The 22,176-nt window shown below is 42.5% G+C and overlaps 1 protein-coding gene across 2 annotated transcripts in view; it reads left to right on the forward strand.

Moving 5' to 3' along the window:
- TIAM2 (T cell lymphoma invasion and metastasis 2) overlaps nucleotides 1-22,176 on the forward strand; it is a 111,960-nt gene that overhangs the window by 26,801 nt on the left and 62,983 nt on the right. The window contains exons 6-12 of one of the 2 annotated variants that reach the window (XM_029223840.1): nucleotides 2,425-2,610; nucleotides 3,324-3,470; nucleotides 13,788-13,949; nucleotides 15,325-15,429; nucleotides 15,611-15,689; nucleotides 19,137-19,229; nucleotides 19,800-20,063. In XM_029223840.1, coding sequence (XP_029079673.1) covers nucleotides 2,425-2,610; nucleotides 3,324-3,470; nucleotides 13,788-13,949; nucleotides 15,325-15,429; nucleotides 15,611-15,689; nucleotides 19,137-19,229; nucleotides 19,800-20,063 — 1,036 coding nt within the window. The remainder of the gene's footprint in view (nucleotides 1-2,424; nucleotides 2,611-3,323; nucleotides 3,471-13,787; nucleotides 13,950-15,324; nucleotides 15,430-15,610; nucleotides 15,690-19,136; nucleotides 19,230-19,799; nucleotides 20,064-22,176) is intronic. The other variant, XM_029223841.1, reaches the window with a different exon arrangement.

Consider the following 22,176-nt stretch of genomic DNA (forward strand, 5'->3'; position numbering starts at 1 on the left):
TGGCTCAGTCAAGATAAGGACAGGACGCATCACTGAAATGGAGAAGTCATAAAGTCCATTCTCATTTGCATTTTCTACTAAGTTCAGATTTAAAAATTCCTCTACAGTGTGCAGTACTGATTGAGATACCAGTTCTCTTGAAACATAATCACATATGTTAACAAACTTCTTGATCTTTGTAAGGTCTGCAAGGTCTTTTGGGGTCTCCCGGCCCCTTCCTTCTACCAGCAAACCTAAGCACCTGACTTCATTTTCTTCCTATGAACTTACCTGCATTTTGTCCCAGGTTTTGGGTAGAGAGGTCTAGGTGTGCTGAAGACTATAAAGTGTTTCTGGCAAAATTTGAAGATTCCCTGTGTATCGTTTAGGATGGAACTGTCTTTTCCTTCCAGTGGTGCTTTGATGTGTAGTCATTTAAATACATTCAATGATGCCTTTAAAAATCTTTGTAAACCGCAGAAGTCAGTGAAAATATGAGAGATTGTCATCTTCCCTGATCTGTAGTGATTGGCATGGACCTGGGTTTTATTTTATTTGGTATTTTGTCTTTTTATTCCTCTGTGGATGGCATGGGCTCCTTTATTGTCTGGTATCCAATGACTCACTGTTTTTCTTGCCTTTCGTATCCCACCTACCCCTCCCCAGAACCACCTAGAAAGCATCTCATAAGCTGTTTCACGTGGAGTTACAGATGAGGGATAAGCTTTAATACACTACCCAACCTAGAAATACCTGCATATTATTAGAAGACAAAAGAATGCGTCTAAGTTGTGGATGTTCAGGTGTCAGCTACCGAAGGTATTTGTGAGACAGAACTGGGAGTATAGTGTTGCTGGGACTTAGCGCTCCTGGTATGTGTAGTTTATGGTTACAGAATACCCATCCATTACTTCTGGAATCTAGAACACTGTAGATTTCAACATGGCAAGACCACGAAGAGATTTGCAGTTCAATTTGAACTGCCGTGTTAGTCTAGAACAGTCATCCTCTCTCAGACTGGTACCAGAGTTGTTGGAGGTGCTTTTGAAGTGTCAGCTTTTCTGGGCCTCATGCCTAATGAGTGGGCTTCTCAGGCAGTGGAGCTGGGCATTTTTCACTTGTAAAAGCCAACGGGTCATTCTGGTATTGATTCAAGGCTGACGTGAGGGGGCTGTTACATCACTAGCAAGGTCATACGGCATCTTAAATGAAGTTAAACTGGAGATTGAGATTTTTCAGTGCACTCTGGGACTTTTGTTGTTTAGCAGACAAACTATGACGGATCAACAAATTATTTGTTTAGACCTTGTAGCCATCATATTTCTTTTATGTGGAAAAGTTGTGCAGTGACCTTCCTAAGAAACGGATACGGAGAACTTGGAGGGGGTCTGGGGAGCACCCAGAATTTGTCCTGCTTTTCCCTGGGCAGAGACTGAGGGGACCATAGTGTTAAATGACAGAGCGCCTTCAAAATATCATGTATCCAGGATCACGGGTTGACCTGGAAAGTGTACTGTGAAAGTTTAGGATCTGTTTGGGTGCTAAACTTGGCAAAGCTAGAGGTGCAGTTGTTGCAAATGAAATGACACAGTTCTTGTACCGAATCGTTGTAAGCCTTCACTACAGACCTTCTCTTGAATTTCGAGATTGCTCTGAATACCATTTGAAGCGCTGTTCTCTGTTCTGTTCTGAATCCCTACGTTGGCAACTTACTAGAGCCTTTCTTCACCTATTCGTTTATGTTTAAGTGAAGGTAATACTTAACACAGAACATACTTTGACATTCTTGGAAGAAGGGAGAGTGGCCCCCAGAGTTGGTACTTCTTTACCAACTCATGACTTAAGTTTTGAAGAATACGTAGAAATTTCTGTTGTGTAAATAATTTTATGTGTCTTAATAAAGATGTGTAGGTGGTGATTCTTCTCTAATATACTTAAAATAGGAGTAAAAGCTCTGTTCGTCCTCACGCCTGAAGTTCATCTGCTTGTTACTTTAAGTGACTCTCAGAATGTACAGAAACGTGCAGCCACGTGTCTCCATTCAGCCAGCATCTGTCTGTGTGCAGACGGGTTAATCTGATTAAGATCAGAGGCTGTGAGTGTAAACGACACAGAGTGAAATAACTGATGTTCAGTTGTGCATCCTGCCCTACGTCAGCCTGGTTTTCAGCGCTAGAGTTCTCCAGAGGTCATGGCATGGCACCGTACTGGGACCGCCAGCTTTGTTTTTGTCTTTGGCCATCCTGATGAAGTACAGTGCGGTCCGACCCCGTGTGTTTGGGCAGGAGGGCTTGAGATGGGGTGAGCAGGGAAGGCTCATTTCAACCATGCAGCACCAGCTGAAATGACTTTTTCCTTTAAGTTTGCCAAAGGGGTCACGTTTTCAATTTGACCCACGAGCACTTCTCATTTTTATTTAAATTAGTCCTATTCTTGCTTAAACAGATCCAGCAGTGGGAGCAGAACCTGGAGAAATTTCACATGGATCTGTTCAGGATGCGCTGCTATCTGGCCAGCCTGCAAGGCGGGGAGTTGCCGAACCCCAAGAGCCTCCTTGCTGCTGCCAGCCGCCCCTCCAAGCTGGCCCTGGGCCGGTTGGGCGTCTTGTCAGTTTCCTCTTTCCACGCTCTGGTAAGTTTCCAGGAAGGCTGTTCAGCGGCGTGAAGGGGGAGCGCTGCGGATGCTCACCTTTCTCCAGCTTGTTGACATTCAGCACTGCTGTGACTTAAGCCAATAACTGACCAGGGCCACCCAGGGGCCAGGCGCCGGGGGAGGGATGATTGGCGTCCTGCTACAAGGTCCCAGCATCCCAGCTTCTTTGCTGCCCATTCTCGGAATCCAGCTCCTAATACACAGTTATTAAATATTCACATCTGTGTCTGCCCTTCTGTCTGTTCCACCTCGTACAGTCAGGAAGGTGGAATCCCCGAGGAGTAGCAACAATGATGTGAAGATTTAAAGGGCTGACGGAAGGTTGTTAGATCTGTTCTCCCGAGAGCCCCACTGGGTTTTCTGAAATCGCTCCTGTGCAGGTGGCTTCTGTGGATATTACTAGCTCAGCGGGGGTGGGGTGGGGGGTGTGGCGGGTGGTCCGAGGGCTGTTGTGCTGACCCTACTGTCCACCCCGAAGAGATGTGGATGTTGTAACTAGGCGTGTTTATCCAGATAAGGGACATCTCTCTGGTGGATGCGGTCCTGGTATGTCAGACCTGCAGCAGTTTTGGGGGCTGCTCAGAACACATTTATAGCAGGCAGGGCTTTACTCCTGTTCTAGGGCAATGGTTAATTCTCTCTGTCATCTAAATAATGGCGTCTTAAGATTTTTCTAAATTGTTTTGAATTAGGTATGTTCTAGAGATGACTCTGCTCTCCGGAAAAGAACACTCTCACTGACCCAGCGAGGAAGACACAAGAAGGGCTTATTTTCTTCATTAAAAGGGCTGGACACGCTCGCAAGAAAAGGAAAGGAGAAAAGACCGTCTATAACTCAGGTGAGTTTGCCAGCATGGGAGGGACAGCAGACCTAGTGGGAAATCCTTGATACGCCATAAATCATAAATGTTCATCCCCCTTCAGAATGAGATAAAAGTTCCTTCAAAGGGATGCAGTCTTAGCATGGATTTTTTCCTCAAATGGAGACACACAAGTTGCTCAGTCTCTTTTTGGCACTCCCAGAGAGGCATTCACACCTTGCTCACATCTGCAGCGCATGGTAACCCAAAACTAAGAGTCATCAGAAAAGAAGCCTTTAGAAGTAATTGTCATAGATTTTATATTAAAGAAAAAAAAAGGAAGAAAGTGCTGATACATGCTCCCACGTGGATGAACCTTGAAAACATGATGCTAAGTGAAAGAAGCTAAACACAAAAGGCCACAGGTTTTATAACTCCATTTACATTAAAAGTCCAGGATAGGCACATCCATAGAGACAGAAAGTAACTAGTGGTTGCCAAGGGCTGGGGGGAGGGGCGCATAGGGAGTGACTGCCAATGGATATGGAGTTTCTTTGGGGAGTGATAAAAAATATTCTGGAATTAGACGGTGGTGATGATTGTACAACTTTGTAAATATACTAAAAAAAAAAAAAAAAACCCGCAAAAACCAACATGTAAAATTAATAATAGAGTAGCAGCAACTAAATTCTATGGATGGTGTCAGACGCTTTGCTGACTTCATCTTTATGACACAAAGTAGGCGTTTTGTCATCACATTTTACATATGAGGAGCCTGAGACCCGGAGAGGTTGAGTTACTTCCTTTCCCCAGATGTTCACGCAGCAGCCGAGAGGCAGGGCTGGGACCTGGTCTACCTGGATGCTGCAACACTGGGCCATTGCTGCTGCTTAGTTTTCTGGAGGAAAGGCGGCTCTTTAACATTTTGTCAAGTTAAAAATAGCCCGAGTGGGCTTCCCTGGTGGCGCGGTGGTTGAGAGTCCGCCTGCCGATGCAGGGGACACGGGTTCGTGCCCCGGTCCGGGAGGATCCCACATGCCGCGGAGCGGCTGGGCCCGTGAGCCATGGCCGCTGAGCCTGCGCGTCCGGAGCCTGTGCTCCGCAACGAGAGAGGCCACAACGGTGAGAGGCCTGCGTACAGCAAAAAAAAAAAAAAAAAAATAGCCTGAGTGCTTATTGTTGAAATGTGGCCCAAGGGCAGTGAATTGTTTTCAGAACATTTTGAACACTCATATCTGAAGTATTTCCTAATGCTGTTAATACAGTATACGATAATGATTTTTATGTTGCTGAGCGATTTGTTTTAGGATTATTATTTTTTGAAAGACTGTTGAAAAGATGAGCTATCACAAAATGATCTGATCGTTTAAGTGAGTTGGGAAGTGAGTTGTGATGAAGTTCAAGGAAGTTCTTGTTTTTACTTCTGACGGGTTGCTGTTATTCTGAATATGCTGGCAGAGAGGGTCACATTTTGACTTTATTTTCTAATTTTATATGGATATACACATTTGATTGTGCATAACAGTTTTGTGAAATAGGTGAGTAACAGGGATAGAATCAACTTCTTTGACCCGTCTGTAATCCTAAAACAATAAAGCTGGAGGTGGTGGGACATGGGTTGATTGATTGAAAGAGGGCAAACTCACATGGAATCCCTTTTACTTGGCCACTGTTTTTGTATACTCACAATTGGAAAGCATATCACGGTTAAAAATTGTGGTTCTGGACTTCCCTGGTGGCGCAGTGGTTAGGAATCTGCCTGCCAATTCAGGGGACGTGGGTTCGAGCCCTGGTCCAGGAAGATTCCACATGCCGTGGAGCAACTAAGCCCACGAGCCACGACTGCTGAGGCCATGTGCCACAACTACTGAAGCCCACGTGCCTAGAGCCCGTGCTCCGCAACAAGAGAAACCGCCGCAATGAGAAGCCCGCGCACCACAACAAAGAGTAGCCCCCACTCGCCGCAACTAGAGAAAGCCCGCACACAGCAACAAAGACCCAGCGCAGCCAAAAAAATAAATACAATAAATACATTTATTAAAAAAAAAAATTATGGTTCTATTTGTACTTTAGTTGTGAAAGTAATCATTTGTTGGTTATAAATGGAAATGTATTTCCTCGTTATAGACTATAGTTAACTATAAACCATTGGCTAATGCTGGGCTTATGTTTTTGAATTCAACTTCTGTGAAGTTTAAATAATGCCTTTGAGGCAAATTCTGATTTTAATCAAGGTAGCCAATTCTGTATAATTAAATGACAAGGATAAATACCTTGATAATTTGCTTATTAAATGTTGACATTTAGCAATTAGATATGACCCTAATATGGTCTTTACCCCATCATATGTAGTAAATGCCCTTAATGTAAGATTTCTTGAGAAACAAAAGCATTTGGTTGAACATTTTTGTTTTAAAAAGATATGACACTGGTATTTATTATAACTGAATGCAGTTGAGGTAGTAGGTATCCGTAAATGTGTAAATGGCCTGTTTGTTAATGTTTAGTATTCGACTACAAAATCTAGAAGATAAAAATTGGAAAAAGTAAAGGAAATTTTTCTTAGTCCCTCTACCCAAACACAGCCACTTTTAATATTTAGCTTTATTTCTTCCCAATATTTCTTCTATGCACATTTACAAAAGTTATAAGCTTGATTTTGGTGGCTTTGCCAACTTTGATTTCTACATCTTCAGAAACGTGTACTTCTTGGTAAAAGCAGCATCAAGAATATCCAGGGCGACTTGAATAATATGTATCATAGAAAAGTAAAATATGTAACCATATGGGAAGAAGAAAAAGCAACTTTAAAGTTAAAACTTTACATGTAGTAGAGTAGTAAATAGTACACATTGCAATATGAAGATCTTATCAAATGTCATAGACCTTAAATTTTTCAATATTGAGAAAGGGTAGCTGCCAAACGAATCTTGCAGAGCCATCTCATTAGTCTTTTTTTCCCTCCTGCCTATCAGATATTTGATTCAAGTGGCAGCCGTGGATTTTCTGGAACTCAGCTACCTCAAAGCTCCAATAACTCCAGTGAAGTAAACGTTGCCATAGATGGTAGCCATCTTATTTTTACTTGGATGACACAAATGCTAAGTTAATGAGGGAATGCTAGTTCTGAATCTTTACCTGAATCTGTTGAAAATACTGTAAAGTTAGAACTCAAATGGTCCCGAGTAGGTAAAAGATGTTTGCAGAATGCCAAGTATTTTTGAAGGTATCTAAACTCATGATAACTCCGTCTTCACAGTGGTATAGCTAGACTAAAGCAACTTTAGTTCAAAATAGCAACTTTCATTTATTCGTCCCTATTCCTCAGCAGTTCTTACCGTCATTTGAGAGTTTGGTGAATCCAGACTTGCACTTTCCTCTCAGGCTGTCAGGGGGCTTCACACACATATTACATCATGCTGCGAATCAGTAGCCTTTGGTGCCCTCAGTGGAGCTGAATACAGGGGCCCCGTCTAGTCCCCAGGACAGCTTCTGACCGAGTAAATCCTCAGAACCATTTCTGAATGGAATTCTGGAGTAGGGTGAAAGTGGTCTGGGTGAGCTCATGCCTCTTCTTTGTGTCTTTTTCAAAGACACAAAGCTGTGTCTCCCCTTAAAGCTGTGTTTCATGTTACGATCTATTTCTCTTACCATCTGCTTCACCAAATTATTTTCTCTTAGGTTTTATGTCCAATAAACCTCTGAACTCTTTGTTGAGGTTGAAACATGATTTTAACGGCTTGGACAAACTTAATGTGCTGTTGCAGAAGTAGGCAGTATTACTTAACAAATTAATTGGGATAATTCAGTGACTTGGCCGTAGTTTGAAAAATCTGAGGAATGGTGGAGTGTTAGACCCAGTGATGGGTCTGGGGGGAGGTGAGTGATGAACTTTTTGGTGATCCTAAAATATACACCATAGACAACTACCCATTCTGCCTCCATGGGAGGTTGGCCCAACCGTGGGTGCTGAGCATGGGCTCAGTTCCATGGTTATTATAGAGACCACTCCGGGGGGCAACTCTGCCCGAGGTGTCCTGAAATGGGGTAGAGAACCTCTGCTCAGAACCCTACCCTGACCTCCCACTCACAGAGGTCAGGGGCTGCCAGAGGGCAGGTCATGAGATGGGGTGCCTGTGCCCGGAGGCTGTGTCATGGGCACTGCTTCTGGCTGGTCTCTGTGCCCTCCTTTGGCCAGCTTTGACCAAACGGGGCCCTGAGGAAGGCAGACCCATACCTTCCTTTTTTATTAAACACACCGTCAAAATGGTGGACTTTTCATAATGAATAATTTCCATTCCCTGCCCCTTTATTTCTGTATACATGCAGAGCTTATTTCAAAATCAGGTCAAAATACACTGTCCACCAGGGATTTTACTTGATTAAAAAAAATTATTTCACTATTATTTACTTGGTTCTTACAATCTTTTATGGTTAGTCATCCCACCGAGTGTATATGTCATGTCTCCCAAGCAAACTTGTAACTAGGACCCTTGATTGTGTGTGTGTTCTCAATCCGTGGCTCACTGCTAAGGACATAATACTGCTTAATAAATTTGCCTCTTAATTGTCTATATTAGATGTAGCCCTTTAATGGTTGAGAAGAGCTGTTTGATCTGTAATGAAAACCCATAATTTTCGTACGTCTTCCAGCATTAAATAACAATTTAAAATTCCTACTTTGAGAGTTTAGAAATTGTATCATCAAAGCACTTTCTATTAACAGAACTTATGTTGGACTTTGAAAATAAATTTTTGCTAAAATAGCCATTAATGGTCAGAATTAAGCTTAGTGTTTATTTAAATTGGGCTTTAATTAACAAATGATCTTCTTGTGATTTAATTGACAAGTCCCACTGGCGCTGGAACGAGTGAGAGGAGAAAATTATTGCATCCTTTTTTTTAGGCATATGTATTTAAACATTTATCCCTATTTGTTTTAACTAAACATTGCTTCTGCTGTAGCAACAGTGAAGAAATTCCTTTGACATATAGGGCTATTTTAATGGTGTGTTTATCATTTCTGTACTGTAGTACGCAGATAACTATGTTTAAGTGAGTTGCAGCTAGAATGAAGGGTATTTGGTTTTTTATGTCTCTGGGACTTAAAATTCTGCCTGTAGCTGGTTGAATAATTAATATTTCATTCCACTAGTTTTCCTTTGCTAATCGTTCTTGGAGAATATTTATAACTTGCACAAAACGTCTGTTTGTAAACAGTGTATTGTGTCCATTAGCGTCACACAGAAAGGCAGTCGTTCCTGAGTGTGGGGAGGGAGGAGGTCACAGGTATTTAAAAATATTCTATTCTAATCGGTGCGTCATATAACCGTCCAACAGTGAGTCACCCTAGTTTGAAATCTGTTAAGGTTGGAATAAGGCCAGTCTTATTTGAGCATTTTTTTTTTGCGGTACGTGGGCCTGTCACTGTTGTGGCCTCTCCCGTTGCGGAGCACAGGCTCCGGATGCGCAGACCCAGCGGTCACAGCTCATGGGCCTAGCCGCTCTGCGGCATGTGGGATCTTCCCGGACCGGGGCACGAGCCCGCGTCCCCTGCATCGGCAGGTGGACTCTCAACCACTGCGCCACCAGGGAAGCCCTTATTTGAGCATTTTTTAAAGGACACTTTGGCCAGCCAAAAAACGAAAGCTTTTCCTAGGGTACTTCTTGGTGAGTAATAATGAGTCTCAATCAACGTGTGAAGGGAGATGTTTGTTATGGAGATTGTGACAACAAATCCCCGAGGAGGCTCTGGATGGCAGCTACCCCAGAAGTTTCACTGCAGTTGCTGTGGAGCCCTGGGCCTTGGCTCTCTCTCCTGGAAAATTGGCTTGGGGTGTCCCAACTTTCTGCGGCAGGCAGTGAATGAAGTATTGTCACATCAGTCGTTAGCTCCAAACTGGAAAAAACCCCCGCTAATGTTGTTTTTTTTTTTAAATGGAAGCTATGAATGAAACCGCTTACTCTTGACCATAACTCGGGTCTGTTTAAAATGGAACATTTAGTCTGGAACCGTACATAGCATCCATACGTGCACAGATGGATAGTACATAGATGGGTCTTTGTTTCCCTTTCATATCAACTGATGTTTGGGCCTCGGCCCAAGAAGGAAATAAACACCACCTCTGTGACATTTTGCTGTTGTTAAGACAGCCAAGAGCGCGTAACTCCTTTCGTGTTCTCTTCTCATCTCACTTGCTAACAGGCCTCCCTTTTATCAGCGACTGCGGTGGGGGCCCCTTGGCCACAGCCAGGTTGTGGTTTTGCTGCCCACTCCCCTTCACCGATCCCGGCAGTCATTATGAGCCATTTGATCCAAATGCATCTGCTGTGAGAACCCGCGGAGTTTCAGTGTTCTCTCCTTGAGGCACACGGGGCAGAAGTAATTTGACATGTGATTTCAGGACCATTAATATGATAGTAATAAGAAATGCTTCTGTGGAGGTTGCCCTACCCTGAGGGCGGAAGTGATTTGCAAACCTTAACTGTAGTGGCCGCAGTGGCCTCGGCTGCAGTTCAGTGATGTTGCATTTTGTGCGTGGCCGCTCAGCGCCGGACCACGCGGTGGTCTGGGCACCCGTAGTCACCATGATTCCCCAGGGTTTTGAAACAAGGGGTGATTCTCATGCGGTTCTTTATAGTGGCCATTGTTGAATTACGGTGGTCAAGCCTACTATAGTGTAATTCCACAGTCCACACTGAACTTCAAAAAAGATCTTTTACATTGTTTATGGCTCTTTACAGTTTATGTAGTACCTTCCAGTGCCGTTCCTCACACCAATCTCCTGATTCCTCCATGAGGCTGGTGTGCTTTAGCCCCTTGTAAAGGTGAAGAAATAGGAGCCCAGAGACGTGAGATAACCAGCCCTGACAAGGCTGGGATTTGACCCACATTGTCTGTTTATTATATTTTTGCTGTTTCATTTGTCTTCTCCGGGAACTGGAAACCTTGAACAGGCTGATGGGAAACTAATTCTGTGGGGAGGGGGGATGGAGTGGGTGGGAGGAGTATACAGGGGTCTCAACAGAGGTGGCCAACCGGGGACTTCTGGGTGGGTGGTTAGAAGATTAATGTAGCACCTTTAAGGCTAAGCAGAGAAAGGAGTTTTCCAGATACCTCAAATTGCTGGGCTTATTTTCACGATTCCCTGTTCCTTTTATGAAAAACAATGTAGGAGAATATCTTATCTGGCTTATTGAAAATAAAGCATGTGATTTCAGCATGGATAACATTGACCCTTGAGGGAATCAGTCCAGTTGTTTTCTCCAAGTGGGTACATCTTCCAACAGCCTAGGAGATCTGTAAGCACCAAGTAGCCTTTTCTTTTTCTAGTTCTAATTGACAAATCAATTCTACATCCTCATTGCTTCCTTTGAATGGCCAGATTTTACCTTTCTTTAATTGCATACATTTCTAGGGGGTGTGTGTTGTGAGAGTGTGTGAGATGCACAGGAAAAAATTACACATAAATGTTCACTGTAGGATCTCTTGAGAGGATCTGAACCTTCCATGGCCTTGGCTTTGATAGGCATCATCTCATTTGTCATTCAGTTGATCTTAGGTCAACAGTGTAGACTCAAAATGATTCCTCAGAGCACTTGTAGGCACAAAACCTTGTTTCATCGAATAGAATGTGAACATCTCTTTTGTCCTTTGCATCTCTTAGTTGACCTGCACGCTTTTCCCTAGCCTAGAACTTCTTCCCCTTCAGTAATCCGCTCTTAGTTCTTTTTCTTGAAACTTTAGGGAGGATTAAGAACTTGACACTGTGTAAATAGATTCGAATAGGATACTGAAAATGGACAGCCTTTACTTTCCAAGCCTCTGTGTGACTGTGAATTTCTCGTTGCATCCAATTCAACATCCATGGCTTGGGTGTGTTCTGGGCGCAGGACACACTGTGTGGAGGGCTGAAAGAGACTGAGAATGAGCAAGACGGAGGAGCCTCTGTTGTCATTCATCTCAGCACCTGGGGGCGTGGGAACAGCCTAGAAATGACTGTCAAGTGGGCTGGGCTTCGCTAAGTGCTGTACCGGGACATTGGGGTGTAGATGCGTCTGAGTGGAATTGGGGTTAGGGGGCGAAGAGAGCAGGAGACACTTCACAAGGGGGGGGGCAGTGTTTGAAATAAGGTTGAAAGGTATATGTAGTTTCAGCACAGAAGCTGTGAGGAGGGTAAAGCAGGTGAAGGAGGTGGAGGTGACCAGGGGTCTGGAGGCAGGAAAGCGCTGCTGCTTTGTGGAGGTGTCAGGGGAGCCAGAACATGCCGTGCGTCCAGAAAAACGCCAGAGAGTCCAGCAAGTTGGCTTGTGTCCATTTTGCGAGAGGTAACTGACTGCCGGGCTGGTATTTCTGTAGTGCAGGGGCAGGGAGTAGAGGCCCATGCCCGGCTTCCAGGGTTCAGATCCCCACAGTACGACAGTCACAGCTTCCTGTGGGAGCGTGGGCAAGTTTCTAGAACTTTCCGAGCCTCATGATTCTCACTTGTTGAATGGAGGGTCGGGACAGTGCCGACCGCAGAGGGTTGCGAATGGTGAGTGAACGGGCAGTGTGTAGTATGGTCTCTCTGGGGTGGACAGGAGGGCAGGGGAGGGTAGTTGTGAATTTGTATTTCCCCGTCCCTCCCCCAGCGGGCCATCCTAGATCACGCCTTTCCCGTTCTGCTCTGAAAGTGCAGACCTGAATTGCTTTGCAGTGGCAGTCAGGGCGATTTGATTTCCTCTTGGACGGGCTCTTTGTGGTTTCTTACTCCACAGTGACCTCTGCTGGGGTTTTCGTTTGATTCTGAGCAAGCGTAGTTTGAGAGGCGGGTTCTGCGCCTTTAAGGCAGTGCCGATGCACGTGGTTGAAGTCCCTGCTCAAATGAGCAGAAGTGCCTGGAGGTTTATTTAACCAGAGAAGAAAATGTGACCCACGTGAGATGGGACCCTACAGGGGAAACTGGTGTCCGTGCTGGTTCCCTGCGTCCTCCGGGCATCTGGTTCTCTGTCTCTCTGTCTCTCTGTCTCTCTGTCTCTCTCTCTCTCTCTCTTCCTTTTGCTTTGGCACGTGAGGTTCATTTTCATTCTAGGCTGTGATCATCTTTCCAGGAAAATATACAGAAAGTGACAGATCCAGAAATGCCACTTTAAAGATGAGCGAGCACCACATTTAAAAAGACAACACAGGAAGATTGATTCTTCCCTTTCTTTGCCTAAACCTGTTTTTTTTTCTTTTTTAAATTTCTTTACTGTATGTATTCTAGTATTTTGATCCTATACAGGAGGATCTTTTGCTTTGTGGTTTTTAAAAAATGCATAGAATTCAAAGTAAAATCAGGCATCAGTGACAACTTTAGTGTATGATACGTGGGATATAATAATGTGATAGTGTTGGATCTGAATGTAACGTTTTCTGGTGTGTAAGGTGTTTTGGCTTCTGTGATCTCCTTTGCTCACAAAATTTGTATTATTAATTAGTCAACTTAAGCAATTGTATTATATTAACAGTATCCCCTCTTACAAAATAGAAGTCAAGGCTCAGCAAGGGAAATGTCCTGTTGCTGCTGGGGAAGTGGTAGAGTTTGTGACTTGAACATCAGTCTTTTGATTTAAATCCCCAAGTCTTGTCTTTACCATCAGACTAATGTGAGAACCTAAGCAGAGGGAAACATTTCTGAGTTGCTTAATGAATGTTATTTATTTTTGTTCATAAATTATAGAAGTACATATTAGCATGAGGTCATGGAGTTACTGTGATGGTGACGTTTAGGAAACAAAACTTCCCTGGGAAAAGTTTGTGAAAGGTGGTATGTTTGGGGATGATGTCTAAAAGTGTGTCTAGATGTGAAATAGCTGAAGGATGGAAAACCATTTAGCCCAGGATTAGGGGTTAATTTTAAAAAACCAGTAGAAATAAGAGAGAAGAGAAACGTGCTTGGATTAAGTTAAACACAGCTCATGGTTAGATTGCAGGCGGGTGTCAGAGGCCATGGATGAGGGCGTATCTGAAATTCACTGGGATCATGGCTTAGATGCAGATTTCACTGTGCCCCAGTCAGCCGGCAATTTCTAGAGCAGTAAGAGGAGATACTAAGCAGCCCGTTAGTGACTGCAGTGTTCTAACTTGGGCTAAGGCATAGTGGCTAGAACTCGGGAGGAGGAGTTGATTGACTTTGCTCAGCCTCCCAGGGCTTCAGTTGCACGTGGGTTAAACAAATGAGGAAATCCCAGGCTTCTCTGCCCCAGAGGGTCATGAGAAGCCAGGATGCGAGGAGTGTGAAATGGCTAACTATAAATTAAGGGGGCATTTTCCCAATAGTTTCCATCATTTGCTTATCAAGTCTGTCCACCTTTTCCTTTGGGATCTAAAAACAGGTGGATGACCTGCTGCACATATACGGGTCAGCAGTAGATCGTGTTCCCCGAGACGGCTCATGGGAGAGCCAGACTGACGTTCAGTTTCAGGACCATCAAGCTGTGACCGTGATGATCAAGCCGGAACACAGAGTAGAAGATATTCTGACTTTGGCGTGCAAGGTAGTGGATTTTGCGGTAGAAATATACTTCTGAATGGAAATAATCGTTCACATCGCCCTCCCGTGCCTTCTAAGTTTGAGCGGTGTTTAAGACCTCACTTTCTACGCGAAGGAACCAATGAACGTATTTGTTAATTAACACATTAATTATTAGCATTCTCTTCCTTCATGTCTTAGAAGGCTAAGTCATGACCCCTTGCCTTCATGAAGAGCCTGAGCTATCTTACTGGAATTCTATATGTACCTCTATATCTGGGATAATTATGAAGGCTGTTGTTATTTAGGGTACTTAGAGATGGTGCTCTATGAGAAAGTGGTGTAAACTTTGAATTATTTTGATTTGATCCTAAGTAGTTTTATCAAGTTTCTCCAGATTAAATGAGTTACTTGGTACCATCCACAGTTGCTTCATGGAGATTGTTATAAGATGGTGTTTTATTCATTATTCAAACTGGGTTTTATTTTGAAAAGGAAGTTTATGATACATTTTCAAGAGAGCCCTCTGAGATCCATGAAGCCGACACAGCAGCATCAGATCAGATGCTTTCAGACCACCAGATGGCGCAGTAGAGCTGAAATATTTTTAACTTTGCAGAGAAAATGCAAATACATGAAATGGTAAAAAAGTCATGTAGAGTTTGGTAACTCTTTACCACGAACACTGACTTACTAGATCATCGTTCATTTCAGGCCTCCTTTGTCGCTGACTTACGCCTTAGGATTCCAGACATTTATACACACAGGTTATAATCATGAATTTAATTTCCTTTCACTCCATTATGTCAGGTGTTTATTCAGACAGCAAACAGTATTGTTCGATAGCAATGATATTAAGTTGGTAAGCATTCTGATAGAGGAGGTCAGAAGTAGTGGGTGAATTAGACCCAATTAGAACAGAGGCCTGAGCTAATTTGTCATTGTTGAAAATGTGTCTGAGAGAGAATGTGTGCGTGTATACACCTTTCCTTGTGAAAAGTGGTTGGAATAGGAAATTCCTAATTCTGAAGTCTGTAGAATATGCGATGGTTGACATTTCACAAATTTCCCTACTTCAGTAACAGGAAACAACTTAAAGTTAGGTACAGTCAATCTATAAGAAGATGATGAGATATATTCTACTCTCAGATGTCTATGACCATACTCCTTCAAATCACCTCTCTTGCTTTTAGTGATAAGCGGTATCCTTTAGAGAAAACCTTAAAAATAATTATTTGTCCCTTTTTTTCTTTTTTGCATACTTAAATTTGAGCTCTTATGTAGATTTAAACTCAGCAAATTATATATTACTTTGAGAAATTTTCACTTTGATTTTTAATGAACAGTGATGCATTTAGAAAGAACATTCAACAGCTGAATAATTGTCTTTTTCTTTGTAGATGAGGCAGTTGGAACCCAGCCACTATGGCCTACAACTTCGAAAATTAGTGGATGAGAACGTTGAGTACAGTATTCCTGCACCGTATGAATACATGCAAGAGCAGGTGAGTGGGCTTTGGCTTCAGAAAGGGACATCTGAACCCCACCTGTGGCCCCTTAATTTTAAAAATATGTAATCTGGGGGGAAAGTTCTGTTTAAATTGGCATCTGGTTTGGAAACAATCAAAATAAATTTCCAGATATTATGACATCAAATCCTCTGATTTTGGTTTTTACCTTTTGTAGGTTTATGATGACATAGAAGTCTTTCCACTAAATGTTTATGACGTGCAGCTCACAAAGACCGGGGGTGTGTCTGACTTCGGTAAGGTTAAGGAACACCCTCATCAGAGAACTGTCTGGTCCATCCTTGCCTAGCTTGCCCCAGTATCTTTGGACCTAATATTTTTTCTTTACATTTTCAGAAACTATGACAGTAGTTTCTGAGCTTCCTTTCTCTTTCTTCATTTCTGTTTGTTTATATTAGTAGGCTAAAAGGTATGTATTACTATTAGTTAAAAATGCCAAAGTAATTAAAAGGGATGAATGTAGAAATTGAAGAGAAATTTGAAATGACGGTGATAATAACAAGACAATGGGTTTCTAACGCGCTGGGGGCGGTTCTAAGCTGGTCAACTTCTGATTCATGTAGCAGTTCTTTTTGTCTCAGTGTCTTTGCTCTTAGCCTCTCACTCACCTGGACGGCTCCCCTCATTTCTCCCTCCCCCAATCCCTCCTCTCTGAGTACGTAAATCTGACCTGTCCTTCAAGAACTAACTGAAAGTCTGACTTTCTTGAAGAAGGCCTATCTGATTGCTTTGCCTTCAGTTTAACAGTTAAGGGTCAGTGTTACCCAGATCACTTCATAGCATTTACTTATTTAACTTACATAATGGGTTTATATTTAATATAGTACTTCTCACCATGGAGGTGTTACTCAGTTAATATAAAGATTGTTTTTGTTAAACATTAAATCTCTTCTCCATTTCAATTTTTTTTTTTTTTAAATAACTTTATTTATTTCCTTTTGGCTGCGTTAGGTCTTTGTTGCTGCACCCGGGCTTTCTCTAGTTGCAGTGAGGGGGGGCTGCTCTGCATTGTGGTGTGCGGGGGCTTCTCATCGCAGTGGCTTCTCTTGTTGTGGAGCATGGGCTCTAGGTGTACGGGCTTCAGTAGTTCTGGCTCGTGGGCTCCAGAGCGCAAGCTCAGTAGTTGTGGCACACAGGCTTCAGTAGTTGTGGCACGTGGGCTCAGTAGTTTTGGCTCGCAGGCTGTAGAGCACAGGCTCAGTAGTTGTGGTGCACGGGCTTAGTTGTTCCATGGCATGTGGGATCTTCCCGGACCAGGGCTCGAACCCGTGTCCCCTGCATTGGCAGGTGGATTCTTAACCACTGCGCCACCAGGGAAGCCCCTCTTCTCCATTTCAATGTCAATATAAAGTATTTTTTTTACATTAAACCTTTTCTCCATTTCAACGTTAGATACATCGAATACGTTTTTCTAAACATTTTCCCCCACAAAGAGATAAGTTTTATTTTTTGACCAACTGTATTTAATATCTAGGTGCAGTATTAACTTGGGAGATAACAAAACAAAAATCCATTAAAAATATGGAGAAAAGACTCCTCAGTGATGCAGGAGGCTGTGATTATAACTGAACAGTGGCAGTTTCCTAGGATGCTGGGCAAGAGTTTTCTTCTTCCTATTGAGAATTCTGAAACTATGAAATATTACTTATGCAAAGTTCAGCCATCTCACTTCTTTGACCTTCTTTCTAACTAGCAAATGCAAATTACAGACGGCATTTTTCAGTGCATTATTTGTTGTGAAGAAAACGTTTTGTTTTCCATTTAACATAGTATATCAATTTGTTCCTATTTATAGGGAAATAACCAAGACCATGAAACTACCCTATTTACTGTTTCTTGGGAACTTTCAGACACCAAAGCTCAGTTCTGAACCTCAATAGCACAAACGTTTTCAGGGCAAGGTTTGATTCAGGAGGCCCTTCAGAGTCACATCTGTCCATTTCTCTTTCGTGCTTATACCCCCGAACAAGCACAAATTCCTGTAATGCTGAGAACCACACCTAACAAGAGAGCGATTGCTTCACAGCCTTCTACTTTTGGTGCTGCAACAGGCAGAGATCATGATATTGAGATCTTGAGGTGACTGGTTCTTGAAGGCTGAAGATTTCAAAGAAAGTGCTATTTGTTTAACTCTATCAGTTCAGGATGCTGAGGCTAAGAGGTTCCACGTGACAGCGCCTTCAAGGAAGCAGCCATTCACTTGGTAGCATTTAATTCTTGCATTTCTGTCTGTCTGTGTTTAAACTTGGCTTTGAGCTCTTTATAGACTGTGTTCGTGTCTTAAAGTTCCTTCCTATCTTTTGCCTTTTACCATAGGAACCTGATAATTATATAATGGTCAGTAAATATCTCCGTAGAAAGATTATTTCGTGTTAGATATATTGACATAATTATTTTGCTTAAAATGACTCAAGCTGATTAAATCCTAGTCATTGTAATATGTTAAGATTTCCGTTTTATGATTTGTTTTTTTTGTACTTGATAAAATTGACATGTTCTTTGTTTCTTAATTTTACGTCATCTGTTTGGCCCCAAGTGTTATGTTGGTTTTTCCTCTGAAGCCCACTGAGCATGTTGTCTATGTTTCTATTGGCCTTTACTCTACTCTCCACAGTCCCCATTGGTGAATCTTCTTTGCATTTGAACGACTGAAGGAAGATACTTGAAAAGATACTTTTTGGTGACCACAATCTTCTGGGCTCTGCCTGAGCACAGAAGAAACAGGGGACATGCCTTTCTTCCTATTGTCAAGGAACTCCCAGTGTTATGGGACCAAGACATGGAAATGTGTGTTCCCACCATGGAATCACAGTCAAGGGCATGGAGTACAGAGGGCGATGCATTCAGAGAAGGGCCGTCTCTCCTGGTTGCCTAGCCCCATATAGAGTTGTTTCTGAACAAATATTTTGTATTGAAGCGAACGTAATTTATTTTAATAAGACTATATTTTGTCTCAACTTTTTAAAAAAATTAAAAAACATTTAAATTGTGGTAAACTACCCATAACATAAAGTTTACCTTCATAACGATTGTTAAGAATGGTTAAAATGACAATTCAGCGACATTAAATACATTCATATTGTTGTGTCACCATAAACAGCACCTATTTGCAGAACTGTTTTTGTCTTGCAAAACCGGGACTCTGTTAAACAATAACTTCCCGTTCCTTCTTCCCTCAGCACCTGGCAACCAACCTTCTATATTTTGTCTCTATAAATTTGACTGCTCTAGACCCTTATATAAGTGGAATCATACAGTATTTGTTCTTTTGTGGCTGGCTTATTTCATGTAGCATAATGTCCTCAAGGTTTGTGTTGTAGCGTGTGTCAGAATTTTCTTCCTTTTTCTGAGTGAAGGTATTCCCTTGTGTGTCTCTACCACGTTCTGTTTTTCCATTCCTCTGTCCATGGACAGTTGGGTTGCTTCCACCTTCTGGCTGTTGCGAATAATGCTGCTCTGAACGTGGATAGATTGTCTCAACTTTTGAGGCTGTGCACTCATTTTTCTTATACTTTTAGATCTGACACATTCCCCTTTTTCTGCCCCTGCTAGATATCAAAATAGTTGTAATTTAGACTTTCTAAACATACCATACTCATGAGATTAGATGGTCAAGGAAGTACTGCCCATTGATTTAGTGTGATGAATTTAGACTCGTTTTCTCCTTTTATTTTCATTCCTAGGCTTCGCAGTGACTGCGCAGGTGGACGGGCATCAGCACCTCAGCCGCATTTTTATAAGCGATGTTCTCCCGGGTGGCCCGGCATATGGGGAAGGTCCGTGAGGCTCACGGTGTCTCTGTTCTCTCTTAATTCTGTGCGGTGCAGTGCAGCCTGGCTAGTGAAATTTTCTTATGATTTTGTCAGAAAACAATTTCCCCTAGAATTTTAAAGAAAGTAAACTTAATAGTTGAATTGAAAACGCATCTCCATATCCATATCCATACACACCTATATGTATATCTAGAGAGAGAATTTGTGTGTGTGGTTTTGAAAGAGAGAGAGAGAGTATACACACACACAGTACACATGCATACGTACAGACAGATGGAGCCAGGCAGGCAGACAGACACAGGCTAATGTTATTTCCCAGGGCACTGAATATCACATAGAGGAATAATCAATTTGAGTGACTCTCAAACTATTTCTTCTAACACTAGTCTGAGAGCTGAAATTTGTTACCAGTGGAATCCGAATACTACACATTTTGGCGCTTTCTTTCAAAGTGGCGACAGAGCAGTCCCTGAGAACGCTAGACGGTTTGAGTTTGCAGCCGTCTTTCATCTTAAAATATTTCTCTCAGTAATATCTCTCTTTCTTCTTCCTCTGTGTCCCCTTTCTCCTCAGGGCTGAGAAAGGGCAATGAAATCATGACCTTAAATGGGGAAGCTGTGTCTGATCTTGACCTCAAGCAGATGGAGGCCCTGTTTTCTGAGAAGAGTGTCGAGCTCACTCTGATCGCCAGGCTGCCGGACACAAAAGCAACTCTGTGTTCTTCCTGGTCAGACAGTGACCTGTTCTCAAGGGACCAGAAGGGTCTGCTGCCCCCTCCTAACCAGTCCCAACTCCTGGAGGAATTCCTGGATAACTTTAAAAAGGATACGGCAAATGGTAAGGTTTTGTTCTTTCTTCCTTCTTCACTGCTGGTATCACAGCTCATATTTGTAGGCTGTGATTTTGCTTGCAAACTGAGATTGTTTAAGCTATTCAAAGAATGTTTTCTCCTTTCTTAGAAGAACACAGATGCCAACCAAGTAGATTTGATATAAAATTCCATGCATTTTAGTAATTATCTCTTTTAGTGAAAATAGAAAATAATGGTTTTTGCACAAAATAACTTTCTTGAAAATTGCAGTCTTAAAAAAAAAAAATCACCCATGATATTTAGTATTGTAATTACTTTTTTACTGAAGGAGATGAAAGCCAGCATAAATGCCAAAGTTGATTTTTCTGTTCAGTTGAGTGTAAGGCAAAGGCATTCTGCAGTCATTTACTGGGTTCGAAGAAGGGTTGATGCAGTTCAGTTCTTTAACTCTTTTGTTGAGTACTGCTTCCTCAATAAACTACGAACTTTTCACGTAGGTCATGAATTCTAAAATTTTGTAAAGACCTAAAAATGAAAAATTGTCTGCCAGCTTATGTTTCTGAAGGTGAGATTTCCATGGAAGGCAGTCATTTGAAGGTTTGAACTGCTGAGCTAATTATTCGTGCATATTCCATATTTTGTAGTCAGGTGAATTAGGGGCTCCAGCTCACACTGAAAACCTGTGGTTTCCTTCTGTACTGCTGGAGGGAGCTGGCCAAGCCCCCATAGTAGACCAAGCGTGAGGTCTTATGTTACAAGCACACAAAGTAATTTTTATACTTAATTATAATGATAATAGATGTCCAATAGACATCTCTGCATGATTACCAAAAATGGATGGAAAACAAAAAGAAGCAGTTAGGATCAATTTAATTATAAAACAAGTTTATTGGGTCATTTTTGGAATTAAAAAATCAGATTGTGGGCTTCCCTGGTGGCGCAGTGGTAGAGAGTCCGCCTGCCGATGCAGGGGACACGGGTTCGTGCCCCGGTCCGGGAAGATCCCACATGCCGCCAAGCGGCTGGGCCCGTGAGCCATGGCCACTGAGCCTGCGCGTCCAGAGCCTGTGCGCCGCAACGGGAGAAGCCACAACAGTGAGAGGCCCGCGTACCGCAAAAAAAAAAATCAGATTGTCAGATTTGTGATTCAATAAGGTATATACTGCCTTTTCCTCCTGTCTCGAGGTTTCCCTCTAATTTAAAATGCCATTACATTGACTATTGACATATAAAAGCGAGTGTCATAAAACCAAAATTATGATGGAACTAATTAATTACTTGGTTATATTAAGGTCATCATTCAGCCACCCTGGGCTGCTCTTACAGGTCTGAGTATTCTACATAAGACATCGTGTGACCATTTGCTGGATTCATTATTTTTGAGGGATACATTCACTGCCTGTTATACCTCTATGTATTCTATCATAATAAGAAATCACTGCAGAATCAATAACACTTTTGGTACTTGCAGGAATGAATTTCTATAGAAAGTAGCAGAACAGGCAAATGTACCTTTTTTTTTTTTCTTTTTCCCAAACAGTTAAGGATCAAGTAGGTCAGTTAATCTTGTTTTTCACTTTTTTTTTTGTCAGGGAAACAGCATAAGAGGAGGGCCTGGATATGTTAGATGACTGCTAGAGTTCTTGTCCTAGGGACCCATTCTTATGGGTTACAGTTTTGTAACTTACCTAGGAATACCCATGTCAGTGTGTACAGGTGGCTTAGCTTAGCCTGTGGCAGGGCTTTTCCACCCTGGTCTGAACTGTGTATGCCAACAGGTACCCGCACGGATGCAGTGCATACCTCTGCCCATCCTTCCCTGGATGGTTTATCACCACCCTGTCTTCCTGGTGAGACCGTGCTCTGTGGGCATGAAGCATCTTCTCCCCAGGGATTTACTGTCTATGCCCTCCATTGCTCCAGAGTAATGTGCTTGTGTTGGAAACAAAACAGCCATGATGGACTGCTTTCCCAAATGCTTGGCAAATATGGAATTGATTTCTTTTCTTTCTTTTTTTCTCTATCAATTTGTTGTTTTTTTAAAAAAAAACTGAAGTATAGGGGCTTCCCTGGTGGCTCAGTGGTTAAGAATCTGCCTGCCGATGCAGGGGACGTGGGTTCGTGCCCGGGTCCGGGAAG

This window comes from Monodon monoceros, unplaced genomic scaffold (assembly GCF_005190385.1).
Source record: "Monodon monoceros isolate NGI ecotype Baffin Bay Population unplaced genomic scaffold, NGI_Narwhal_1 Super_Scaffold_15, whole genome shotgun sequence".
NCBI lineage: Eukaryota > Metazoa > Chordata > Mammalia > Artiodactyla > Monodontidae > Monodon > Monodon monoceros.